We start from the raw sequence: 14,177 nt of genomic DNA on the forward strand, positions 1-14,177 counted from the left end.
CAATTTGTAACACTACAAAGTCCACGGTAACAAAAGAACCTATTTGTATACATCATTTACTAAAATGTATGGTTTATAGAATAAGAGTAAACAGTAATAACATTTTACTTGGGTTTAGCTCAACAAATATAACTGCAGAAGGAAAGATTAAAATACTCTTCTGCTTTTATGTTGTACTCTGTTTTTCATTCCCTCTTGGCTCCCCAGTAAAGGGCCTCCACAGATTTACAGTAGGATATATAAGTATGGTCCTATTATTCAAGGAAGAAAAGACAACCTCTCATTCATTCAGGGCAAATAGCAATGCCAAAAGCACAAATTACACCTAATTACAGGGTATAACTTTGTCATCTTTCTTTTCATAATCTAGCCATTTGCACACTTTGATTTTTGACTTCCATTTGGGTTTACATCAAAGCTTTGTCATCACTTATCTGTTCCCACAGACATTTTTACCTGAGGCAATTAAAAAAAAAAAGCCTTTGCATTCTTGCTTTACTCCAAGAAAGCTTTAGTCTTCATAGAGCGTACAGTTTCATGCTTATTAAACTTTTGTATGTTGCTGTAAAGTTTATTGCCTTTGGCATAAGTTTTAAGTGGACTTTCATTAAACCCAATACATAGAAAACAAACTGGCAGGACACTCCAGTAAGTTCCAATTATACCCATTGTTAATGTCATAATATTTTTCCTCTTTTTCACAAAAATTATCATTATGAATATAGACAGCTTGAAATAAAAGAAAGCAATACCAACTTAATTTTTTCAACTATTAAGGATTCTTACAGCAAATTAAAAGCTCCATCTTATTAATGTTTTTAAATACAGTATTCATTGATATGCCATGGAAAAAGAGTTCTACATCTAATAAAATTGAAAATTCACTTCCCAAGTGATTTTATTTCTAGTTGACTATTATACATGATGGTCCTTGATTTTATTTAAAATTTGTAACCAACTATTTTAGTTGGGTTGTAGTCACACAATACAAAATATGAGTTCAAAATATGAATTTAAATAATATGAAAGGAAAATAAACCATCTTTGGTACTCTTCTAGAATTTAAAAAATGCCTACATACAATATATTACTGGTATTAAACTCAAAGGTTTCTGAAAAATAATTTATTAAATAATACTTTACAGCGACGTTTAAAAACCTCAATAAGCTGACTCACCAAAATAAAACCATGAGAAGCTTGTGGCAATTGGCCCTATATTCATCGCAACTGTTGCATCCAAGCTCTCTTGGCTCATGAATTTTGTAAATTATCCCTTGCTTCCCTAACTTTATGGGTAACTCTTTCAGGAGCAGTTACTACAAATTCCTCTGACATGACCCATATTTTCCTGATTCTACTTCCTTATTTTCCAGAGCAGTTCACAAGTTTCCTTGGCTTTGTTTTTTAATGGAAGAAAGTGTGGAACTAGGCTATAGCCTGTCTCTAAGATTAATTATACTCTCTGCTTTTACAACTCTTTACAACAGAAGTATCCTTGCCCTAAGAAAATCTAACCTTTTTACTTCTGATTTTGATACCATGTAACTTTCCTTCTCAAAGAAGGCAACCCTCTTCTGCAATAATTTTTCCTTGTTATTACATAGTTTTATCAGCACTCAAATATCCTTCATCTTTTCTTCTAGAATAAAAATAAAACCATTCCTTGGCCTCAAAATCTGCCCATGTGTGCCCTAAACATCCTTTACAGCAACTATTGTAGAAAGAAGTTCACTCACTTTCTTTGCTTCTTTTATTTTTTTTTTCTCTCTCTCATTGAGTTTATTGGTACATTTTGGGTATACAGTATAGTTACATTCATCATTGAAATCTTGTACCTTTACATGACAGGTCTTGGTTCTTATTTTTTTCCCCTTGTCCTTGCCCTCCCTTCACCCCCTCCTCCCTTCCCTATTTACAAATACTTTATTTCCATTTTTTCATATTTTTTCTTTTCCCTTATTTCCTTTCCTCTACCTTTCCCACTTCCCCTACACCTTTAGCCCTTTTCTTCCTATTTCACATTGTCAATTATATCATTAGGATCTTATATACCATTATAGTTTTTCACACCAGAGAAACTATTCACTATGTTAACAGAGTTAAGGACAAAAACCACATGATCCTCTCAATAGATGCAGAAAAGGCATTTGACAAAATTCAACATCCATTCATTTTAAAAACCCTGCAAAAAATTGGAATAGATGGTCTTTATCTCAACTTAATAAAGGCTATCTATGAAAAACCAACAGCCAACATCATATTAAATGACCAAAAACTGAAAACCTTCATGTTAAAGTCAGGAACAAGACAAGGATGCTTACTATCAACACTCCTCTTCAATATAGTTCTGGAAACATTGGCCATAACAATTAGACAAGAGAAAGAAATTAAAGCAATAAAGTTAGAAAAGGAAGAAGTTAAACTGTCATTATTTGCTGACGATATGGTACTCTACATTGAAGACCCAAAAAACTCCACCAAAAGACTTTTAGACTTAATTGACACTTTTAGCAGAATAGCTGCATACAAGGTCAACACTCAAAAATCAATAGCCTTCTTGTACACAAATAACAGACTCACTGAGAGAGAAATTAGGGAAACAATTCCTTTCACGATAGCATCCAAAAAAATGAAGTATCTAGGAATCAATCTAACGAAGGAAGAAGACCTCTACACTGAAAACTAAAGCACTCTGAAAAAAGAGATCGAAGAGGATATCAAAAAATGGAAAGATATCCCCTGCTCCTGGGTAGGAAGAATCAACATAGTGAAAATGGCCATACTACCAAAAAAAACTGCTATACAGATTCAATGCAATGCCGATCTTTGCTGCTTTTCTTTACGGCCTTTCCTCAAAACATTCCAATTGGGTTTCCATCACTAATATTTCATGGCGACTGTTATGTCAAGATCATTAACAACATCCCTACTGCCATATCCAAAGCTCAGCTTGCTGTTTTCACCCTCTCAGTGGCAGCAGACATAAGTGAGCACTTCTGTATTCTTGAGGCTTTCTCGTGACTACATGGTGATGCCATACATAACACTTTGCTCCTTATCTAAAGCTTTGTGGTTAGACAAAGGTCCTCTTTAAAGAATTGAAAAACTGACTTATGAAATTTTTACTCTATTTACCATAAGGATGCTACAGCCTCCTCTTTATGAACAGAAATGCTATTTTAGTCACAGAATCAGTCATACTTCTGAGCAACTAGCTATTAGGAAGCATGTAATTGATCTGTTTTCCCTTTTTGAACTTATATAAGTTTATTATTCACTTTAAGCATATTACAGGACCTTATAGATTATATTTCAATATTCGTTATGACTTGTATTATACTCTAATTTTCCCATTTTTCTCTCCATTCAAAAGGTGAAAGCTGCAGTGGCATTTTGTAAGTGACCTTTAATCTTTCCAGCACCAAGGTCAACATTAATAAACATTTAAACAGTATATGGGAAATGACAGTATTAACATTACAAGGGATGTTTCCTTCTGTCTTTCTAGAAGTCTCTTTTCTAGGGATTTCCTTCCCTTTTTCCCATTATTTGTCTGACATTTCAGAGACTATATTTACTCTACAGCAGTTATCAATGTATTATACTAATACACACACTTTTTAATGCTTATATAATATGATATGGTGGGATGCTTAATAAGTAGTTTTGAAGATGTGATACTTTCAGATACCTATCTGACATTTCTATTGATGACAAAGTCAGTTACTGTGATACCATAGTAGCTTTTTGCCTACAATCCTAATTAAAGAAAAATTTAAATTACAGGCCAATGGAAACAAAATGTAATTTTTTTCTAAGTTCATGGACCCCTTGCATCTTATGCCTGCAGTGGGGGCAGGAAGAAGGTCCAGGAGGCTTCAGAACTTCTGCAAACGTTTCCTACTGTCCCCAGGTTGAAAATTCTGTCACATGGCTTAAGGTGATTTAATGATCTGACTCCAGTCACCACTCACACCAATTTTGCAATTCAGTCTGCCGAGTAAAACTCTTCCAGACCTCTGACAAGATAATGCTTTGTTGCAACACCTCTCCCCTCCATGTAGCAAATGCCCTATCGTCCTTCAGGTGACGATTTCTTATGATTTATTCAGGAAATCAGGACTGTGGGAGGTGCTGCTCCAGCACATTCTGAAGGCATCCAGCACTTACACTTAGCACAGTACTCAGCACATTGCTTTCAACTGTCCACTGTAAGCGCATAAACTGTCTATAATCCCCACTCCTTGCATACAGCCTGGTACACAGTAGGATTCCAGTAACTGGAAGGAAGATAGGACAGTCTATCCTCAATTCTTGATTGACCCTCACAAATGCAAGCTGTTGATTACAATGAAAACCAGAAAAATACAGAATTCCATTAATATAAATTCACCATTGTATTGGAAAGTTCATTTAACATGATGACTATGAAGGAAAGACATTTTCACTATAAGTATAGGTACATAGGTGATACTAAGTTGAATAACTATATTAATGCAAAAAATAAATTGAATTGAGATGAGAAATTACTAATTACAAACCAAAATTCTGGTACCTATCTCAGAAATTCTCCATTATTTTGCACATGCTCCCACGGAATTTTTCTTTCTTTTTTTTTTGGTGGTAACAGGGATTGAACTCAGGACCTTGTGCTTAAGAGGCAGGCACCACACCACTGAGCTAAATCCCCGGCCCTCCCACAGATGATTAACAGGCCCTCTTCTTAGAGAAATATACCAAAATCACTACAGTGGACAAAATTTTCAAGCTATAGCTATATCAAATACACCAGTATTCAGCTACTGTTGCTGAAATGTCCACTGTGGTAGGAAAAGGATGATAACCAGTCCACAACAGAGCAAAGAGAAGTATCAAACAACCTGATAAACAACTGATAATCAAAATGCTATCTATACTATAAAATTAAAAGGCTGAAAGTTACAAAGTTGCAGGGGAAGGAGACTGACAGTTTAGGAAAAAAATCTAAAATATCACAGCGAAGTGTTTACCAACAAGTCAGAAAGCTAGAACAAAACAAGACAGATGAAGTTAAGTCGGAGTCTATAAGTTGTTAAGGGTGGAAGGAAATGGACGCAACTTTTGCTCTGAGGAAAGCAACTGAGACCCTTCGACTGGAAGATATTTGAGTAATGATATATATGTCAAACTATTTCTAGGGGCTTGAACCACAAAGTTGAAAAATGGAGGACTGACTGGGCATGTAGTTCAGCAGCAAAGCACTTGCCTAGCATGTGTGAGGCCCTAGGTTCAATTGCCAGTACCAGAAAAAGAGGGTACATTTTATTCTAGACAGACTAAACACTGATGATTTCTGAAGTGGGTAATCCTTGTGTGGTTAAAGTGATACTGTGGGAAAGACTAACCAAAGGGTCCTAAATAGTATAGATTACGAGGTGTTGAAAATGGCTGCAGAGAAACCAATGATGAATGACAAAATGAACAGGTGATGCGATATTAACCAAGAAAAGTGCTATGAAACACTAAAAGATCAGAAATTGTGGGGATGGAGTAAAGTTATTGCATGTATTATCTATGCATCATGTTAATACAAACAAAAACATCATTTGACGATAATTTTAATTTACAAGGCCCACTTTCCTTTTTGTTGTATTTGAATGTTCCTTGAGTTTTGCTCTAGAAAGGCCTAACGCAATCTAACAAGTTTAAAAAAAAAAAGCTTAATTTCCAAAAACCACATATACTAAAATATCTTTACAATATTTTTATAGTACTCTTTCAAATGTTTTACATAGCAGTATTACTTAAGTAGGACTTTGACTTTTATATTTAACGGAGGTTGTAGGAGAAATGTTTGTTCAGCACTTAGGGTCCACTATTAAAGTGTAAATCAAGCAATAACGTACCTCAGAACTGATAATTAAATGTGGTAACTATCAAGGGGTTGTTATGGTTGATTCTTCGTGACTGAAAAGTTATTAGGACAATTCCACCATATCATACAGTAGCTGTCGTAAAACTTTTAGTTATAAAGGTTAAGGGATGTCCGAGTAAATAAGGGACGCACCACCGGCAGATCAGGATGTCACTATACTAACCAGGGTGCCGGTAGTGAGGAATCGTGACTAAGAGCCTTGAATTCCGACACACCCACACTCACCACCACCGCATTCACGGGGTGGGTGTGCGGCCCGAGGGCTTCAGCCTCCGCGGGACTCTCCCAGGGGCGCCGAGTCTCCTGGCCCAGGCCTCCAAAGCTTAGGCTCGTGGGGACGGTCCACCCCCGGGGTCCCCAGACTCTCCCGCTCCAGCCCCCTCCCCGCCGAGAGGCGTCCGAGGAGGGCGGAGCCTGGACCGACTCGCCAAAAGGGCCGGTCCCGTACCTGTGCGGAGGAAGGGAGGCTGCGTTCGCGCGCCGTGACATTCATGCGGCCGTGATGCCAGGCCGCTCCTGCCCCTGCCAGGGCCACGCCGGCCAGTGCCGCCGCCGTAGGACCCGGGCTCGACACGGCCCGTCGGCTGACAGCAAGCCCGCGCCGCAGTCTTCCGCCCCACACCGCCAGCCGGGCGGTAGCGCCTGCAGCCGCCGCCATCTTTACGGAAGTGCCAGAGTGCAGCGCTCCGCCCCCTCTCCCCTCCCTTGACCTGAAAGCAGCCTGGCTATCGCGAGACCTCGTGGCCTCCACCTTGCCTCCGCGTCTCTGTGCTGTGCGAGGTCCTTAGCGCAAAGGGCAGTCCCAAGCGATTGGGGTTGGATTGGATGGAACTGTGTGAGAATAGCGCAGACAGATCTCCCTGATCCACGCAAGTGCCTATATTCCTAGGCAGCTCTGACTGCAGGAGTAGACTAAGAGGAGAAGGAGCAAGGGCCAAGGGTAGATAATAAAGTGAGCCAAATTAAATAGATTTACAGGACAGTTTCGTTTGCAGAACTCGAAGATAGCAGTGAGTATTTGATCAAGAGTCTTGGCGTCTTTCATTCGCCCAAGAGGACATGTGTTGTTCTATGTCTAAGGAAATCCAGTGTGTGGTGGGTCCGCGGAAGCTGGAGAGAACAGCACTGCGGTCTGAGACAGGCACTTATGGCAAAATAGGTGTTAGTTGTGATTCACAGCATGGTCTTTTTTTGTTTTGTTTTTTGAGACAGGGTCTCACTATGTAGTTGAGATTGACCTGGAACTCACTTTGTAGCCCAGGCTGGTCTCGAACTCACAGCGATCCTCCTGCCTCAGCCTCCCAAGTGCTGGGATTACAGGCGTGCGCCACCAAACCCAGTGGCATGGTTTTAATACCTAGTAGAATACCATCCCGAGGTGGCTGAGTTGTGACACCGAAAAAGTCTACACTTTCACATCCTTATATTTGCTCTAAAAACAAGTCTTTCTACATTAAGAATTTATAAACAAAACTTTCTTTCATTTATATAAACCTCAGGTATCTTTTCACAAGCAGTGTAAAATAACACCAACTTGCCTAGCACCTGGTAAACTATTCTTTTTTAAAAAAAGTATTGTTCTACTTATCCCTCTTTTGCAGCCAAGAAAAAAATTTGATTAATTAATTAATTTGTTCTTTTCCTGGCATTTATTATACATATACCTAGTATTTTTTTTTCTTTTTTCTGAGAGAAAGTCTTCCCCAGTGAACCTTCTCAGGTAGGATATAGACACAAAGTCACTGTGAAGACCTCCAAGTTTGAATTCTACTTTATCAGAATGATAACTGTGATTTGGGATAAGTTAATCTCTCCAAGTTTCAATAGTTCTCATCTATAAACAACCTTCTTTCTTCAGTTTGGCATAAGGAGATTAAATGGAATCATTTATGTGAAGTAACTAGCCTGGCACATGGTGGCCTCAAACAATTGAGAATTTTTCTTCATCAAGATTTGGTCTAGCTTTTACTTTGTGATTACAAATGAATTTGGTTGAGGGGCTGGGGATTTAGCTCAGTGGTTTCACTGTGTGCCTTGTAAGCACAAGGACCTGAGTTCAATACCCATGTGGGGGGGGGGGGGGGGGAAGAAACAGGAAAAACAAATGAACCTGACTGAATGTTTGTGATTCTAGACCTTTCATCCTTCTTGACTTGAGACTTCCTGTTTTTTTATATATCTACTCTGATCACGTGGACCTCTGTTTTATTTTCATCTGGGCCTGGGATTTAGCTCAGTGGTGCTGCCACTTGCTTCGCAAGAGCAAAATCCCGAGTTTGATCCTGGTACCAAAAGAAAAAAATAGTTTTAGCCTATTGGGGCTGGAATTTGGCTTAGTGGTTCTGCCACCTGCCTCGAAAGTGCAAGGGCCCAAGTTCGAAACCTGGTACCCACCCACAAAATGTTTTCACCTCTGCTAATCTTTGTAGTTTTGGCATATGTTCTGCTTTTCTAGATTATTGAAGTTGAGCTTGTTTCTACTGGCTGGTAATTATAGAATTTCTAGGATATGTTTGTTTCCATATATCTTATCTTTTAGCTTATTCTTGGTATAGAGAAACCATAATCTTTGTCAGTCTTCTTCCAATTATCCAATTCACACCATTCCTCTACCTAGTAATAAAACTCAGCATTTATAATCATGGCCCCAAACCCCAAATTGGTGCATATGTCTTATTCAATCATTTGGCATATTTTAAAATATTCCATTTCTCCTACAGTTTGACATCCTTGTGGATGAGAATCTTATTTTTCTTTGTTGAGCCATATGCAGAAAGTAAATATCTGGCACACATTAGACATTCAGTGAATAAGAAAATGAACATGTAGCACAAAGGAAATTCTAAGCTACCCTTTTCTAAGTTTTGGGAATCAACCATACAGGAATACATTGCTTTTTTTTTTTTTTTGCAATTACTTTTTCAAGACAAGAGTCTCATTTTAAATTGTTGTTTTTTCTTTTCTTTTTTGCTGAAAATCTGAACCTATTTGGAAAACTGTTCCTTGTAATTAGTTTGTTTTCATGTTATATGCCAGGCTTCTAGAAGTCCCACTTGAGATTTAATGTATTCAGACTTTTCTCTAGCTGGCTAACCATTCAATATATAAGCTCTTCCCTGGCAGCTGCTGACATTTGTCTAAGTACATGGACTATATCAGTCATCTTGTATGCTGGTTTTATCCATTTCTTCTTCACCAGCTGAAGAGCAAGTCCTAGGATGGGATGTATTTTCAACCAGGTACTTTATGCAACAGTCTCCAAATAAGGAACTACTGCTTTTCAAGCTCTAAGACCTTGGCTATTTCAGATGATAATTGAAGAAAAACAGAATGAAAATAAGGATAGTTTCAAAATATCATTCTTTTTATTTCCATTTTTTAATTTTGGAACAGGGTTTTGATAAATCACTTAAGTTTCCCAGGCTGGGCTTGAACCTGTGATCTTCTTGTCTCAGCATCTCATAATACTGGGATATAGACATGTGCCACTATGCCTGGCATTCTTAATTCACTAACTCTGTTCTTTTTTCTCTGAAGGAGAGGCTGTTATAGTTTAGATTTAAAATGCCTTCCAAAAGTCTTATGTGTTCAGAAGTGGGGCTTTTGGATCATGTAGGCACTGTATTCATTGGTGGATCAATAGTTCATAGGCAAGTATGCATTAGGAGGTATGGCCTGGTTAAAAGAAATGGGTCAATGGCGATGTGCACCTCTCTTCTCTCTCAACTTCTCTGCCCCCACAGGTTGAGCAGCTTTCCTTCACCATACCCCTCCACTGTGCTGTTTCTCTCTAGAAGCCAGCCACATGTGGACTGAATGTTCTGAAACCGCAAGAGAAACCTCTCCTCCTTTAAGTTGGTGGGATTGGGTATTTTGTCTCAGTGAGAGGAAAGTGACTATACAGTGACAAAAGTGATATGGCGGAAAAACTGTCCTCAAAGAGCTTTATTTTCATAAGAAATACTAGGCCTGAATTTCAAAACCATGCCAGATAGTTTTTAACCATTGAATTGCATGGAGGGAGAAGGTGTGGTGGGCTGAGCTGTAGAGAAAGTATGTAGAGAATGGGGAGATGTGATGTGGATCTTGGTGGTGTTTGAGGGAGGCCCTCTAAGATAGGAGGAGGGGTAGGGCTGAGAATGTGGAGAGGTTGAGATACAGTGCATGTTTACCAGGCATGGAGCAGAAGAGATGATTTGGGCCTGGCCTAGAATGTCTTGGTGACCAGGTGATTTCCATAGTATCTACAGGCATGTGCCACTTAAAAATGAGATATTCTGCTGGGCATGGTGGCACACATCTATAATTCCAGAACTCTGAGGGGCTGAGGCAGGAGGATCACAAATTCAAGCTCAGTCTGTGGCAAAACAATCCCCCAAAACAAACAAAAAACCTCTACAAAAACAAAACAAAACAAAACAAAAAAAGGCTGGGGATATAGTGTAATGTGAAAGCTCTGGATTCAATTCCTAGTACTACTGTGGGGGGTAGTTCTGAAAAAATGCATTGTTAGGCAATTTTGTTAAGAGAACATCACAGGATGCTAGATGGTGTAACCTACTACACACTGGGCTGTATGGTACAGCCTGTTGTGTGTAGGGCCACAACGATCAAAGTGTTATTTTCTCCTGTTCTTGATTTAATCTCATGATGTAACCATGAGATGTCTGAGGCTCCTTCCAGCAGAAACTGAGACACACGGTTTACAGTAGCTTTTAAAAATATAATAGCAGGAGGACCGGGGATTTAACTCAGTGGTTCCACCGCCTGCCTTGCAAGTGCAAGGTCCTGAGTTCAATCCCTGGTACAAAACCGAAAAATAGTAGGAGTACATGTTAAAATAACAATTAAAATATAATACAGTAGATACGTAAGCCATAATGCTGTTACTTAGCATCATTATCAAGTGTTATAATTATGTAATGATATGTGCCATACCTTTTATACGATGGGCGGTACAGGAGGTTTGTTTATACCAGCATCAACATGAGTGTGTGACTAATGTGTTATAGTACAACAAAAGTTGGCCGTGGTAGCACTAGGTGATGGGAATTTTTCATCTCAGTTATAGTTTTATAGGACCACTGTTGAATACACTGTGTGGTACATGACTGTACTGTGTGTCAGCCCTCTTGACCCTTTACACATCACTTCTTGAACCCATGACTATGACTCCTTTCCCGCTCTTCCCCCATTTTGTGGCTGATCTCCTCCTCTACACTCAGACTCTTGGTCCCATGTTTGTTTTCTGCCTGCCCAGACTTTCTCTTGACCTTTTCCACCCACAATCCACGGGTTTCTCTATATTATCTTCCTTCCTCCTGACAACCAACACTTTCATTTCCTGTAGAGTGCTGGTCTTAAGCAAAAAAGATCAATTACTTCTCCCTAAAGACAGTATTGTATTTTAGAATATTTATTGTATTTTAGTTATGAACTCAAATGCATCTTTGATCTTACCATGTGTGGGAAAGAATAATAGAAATTGTGATCTAATTTTCAAAGACTGTTTACTGTTATATTATGGATGAATGTGCATTGATTGTGTTTTTGGTGAGAAAAAATGGGGGCATCTAAATGATAAGTTAAAGGCATTGGATTCAGTCCTATATTAATGGTAAGTGAATGGGCATTATAAGGAGCCATTGCTTGGAATAGACAGGTTGAACTATATTTATGGTGGATAACTGTGTAGTGGAGGTATGAATCACTCTCAGAGGTCATAGATGAGTCAAAAGAATTGCTAACTACTGTATGTCTTTCTGTGCAGTTTGGGACTGTGTGTAAATATATCGGGTTTATGATTGATACTAGCATGTGTAGAAATAAGTCAAGATGATATCTTTGACAGTGAGACAGTACTGCTCAGAGCAGCCTTTTTTGTGTCTTTCAGACCCTCCTCTGGTTCTCATTCCCTTCCTATTATCCCTATTTACACTCTCATTACTTTGTGCTGTGATGATGGCAAGCATCTCTTAACACATGCCTTTGCTTCCAGTCTTTCTCTCCTCCAAAGCATTCCATAGATTGATGTGAGGTCGATCTTCCTAAAACATTTCTTTCACCATACATCCATTAGCTGTGTGATTTAACTTAGGCATCTGTCTCCTTGTCAAAAAATGAGGAGATTGGTTTTAGTTTATTTTCCCAGTTCCCAAATTCTTATTCCTTGCCACTCCAAGGTGACTTTTTTGTTTTTCATTTGACAAACTGTATTGAGTGAGAAATATATGTCAGGCATGGTACCACAGCTCGGAAATGCAAAGAAAAATAAGACTGCACTCCCTTTGAGATGCCCAGGCCAGGGCTGTGGCCTTACATGTGGGATAGTGCTCCCACTGCTTAAAGCTTTTAAAATAGGTAGTCTCTATTTATGTATGTTTATTTAGTTCTTAAATCTGTAGATTTACAACTAAATCTTTAAAAACACATAGTAAAACTTTAAAGTGTGATTTAAAAATGAAATAACTTTCACAAAAATTTAAATTATATCATCAAAGGTGCAGTGTATGTTTTGCTCTCTCTAAAAATATTAATGCTGTTTCAGTATTATCAATTGTTCAGTTGACTTAGAAAATTCTGATTTAAGTTTTCTGAGTTAGAGACACAAAGATATTATTATGAAGAATGGTTATAACACAAGGTATATAATACAAAACACATTAACCCAATTAGAAGTGACTATATCATTAGCTAAAGTAATAGGATCATCATGCTGTGTATTTTTCAGCTTTTAATTATGAAAAAATTCTAAGCATAATCAAAATTAGAGAGTAAAATGTTGAGCATCTACATACTATACATCTAAGCTGATTTCCAAAATTACTAGTGCAATCTCATTTCATCTATTCCTACTCCTTTCCCTCATTTTGCATTTTTTGGTTTTTTGTTTTGTTTTGTTTTTTGAGACAGGGTCTCACTATGTAGTGAGACTGACCTGGAACTCACTGTGTAGCCCAGGCTGGTCTGGAACTCACAGCGATTCTCCTGCCTCAGCCTCCCGAGTTCTAGGATTACAGGCCTGTGCCACCATGCCCAGCTTCATTTTGCATTTTAAAAAAAATGAGGATTCAAAAAATTAGGTACTGGGCTGGGGATTTAACTCAGTGATGCCAATTTTTGACTTGGATCTCTATATTTAGTTGGTCTGATTATTTTTGAGTTCTTTATATATTCTAGATAGTAGACCTTTGTCTGAGGTGCAGCTGGTAAAAATTTTTTCCCACATTGTATTTTTCTCTTAGCTCTGTTGGTGCTTTTTTTTGCAGGGCAGAAGCTTTTTAATATGATGAGATCCCAGTTGTTGATTCTTTGTGCTAGTTACTGTGCTGCTGAGGTTTTGTTCATAAAGTCTTTTCCTATGCCAATGTCATCAAGAGTTCTACCTAATTTATCTTCCAGCATGTTTAGCATTTAGTTTTAATATTTAGATTTTTAATCCACTTCAGTTTTAGTTTAGTGCATAGTGAAATACAGGAGTCTAGTTTTAATCTTTGACAGGTTGAAATCCAGCTTTTCCAACACCATTAATTAAGGATGCTATCTTTCTTCCAGTGAGGATGGTTGGTTCTTTTGTCAAAGATGAGGTAGCTGAGTATCTGGGAGTTGTTTCTGCATCTTCTAATCTTTTCCACTGATCCTCAGCTCTGTATCTTTGCCAGTAGCATGCTGTTTTTATTTCATTGGTTTTGTAGAATAGTTTCAAGTTGGATATTGTGATACCACCTGTCATGTCTCTGTTGCCTAGAATTGTATATACTATTTTAGGTCTCTTCTGGTTCCAAATGAATTTTTGTATTATTTTCTTTAGTTCTGTGAAATATACTGTTGGGATTTCAACTGGGATGGCATTGAATCTATATACCAGTTTTGAAAGTATAGCCACTTTCACTATGTTGATTCTTCCAACCCAGCAGCAAGGGATATCTTTCCATTTTCTTTTATCCTCTTAGATCTGTAGTGCTGTAGTTTTCGATTTAGAGGTATTTTGCTTCCTTTTTGAGGTGGATTCATAGATATTTCATTTTTTTGGATGGTATTGTGAAAGGAATTGTTTCCCTAATGTCTCTCTCAGTGAGTCTCTTGTTTGTGTACAAGAAGACTATTGATTTTTGAGTGTTGATCTTGTATCCAGCTACTTTACTGAATCTATCAATTGCTTCTAGAAGTTTTTGGCAGAGTTTTTTGGGTCTGCTATGTAGAGTATCATATCATCAGCAAATAATATAATGACATTTTAACTTCTTCTTTTCCTTTTTCCCT

The 14,177-nt window shown here is 38.2% G+C and overlaps 1 protein-coding gene across 2 annotated transcripts in view; it reads right to left on the reverse strand.

Moving 5' to 3' along the window:
- Positions 1 to 6,586, reverse strand: part of Micu2 (mitochondrial calcium uptake 2) — a 102,028-nt gene extending 95,442 nt beyond the window's left edge. For both annotated transcript variants that reach the window (XM_019205047.1, XM_010607485.2), the window contains exon 1: positions 6,364 to 6,586. In XM_019205047.1, the coding sequence (XP_019060592.1) occupies positions 6,364 to 6,573 (210 nt within the window). In that variant the 5' untranslated portion in view covers positions 6,574 to 6,586. The remainder of the gene's footprint in view (positions 1 to 6,363) is intronic.
- Between the last annotated feature and the right edge of the window lie 7,591 nt (positions 6,587 to 14,177).

Source organism: Fukomys damarensis, unplaced genomic scaffold (assembly GCF_012274545.1).
Source record: "Fukomys damarensis isolate Sample0158 unplaced genomic scaffold, DMR_v1.0_HiC HiC_scaffold_38, whole genome shotgun sequence".
Taxonomy (NCBI): Eukaryota; Metazoa; Chordata; class Mammalia; order Rodentia; family Bathyergidae; genus Fukomys; species Fukomys damarensis.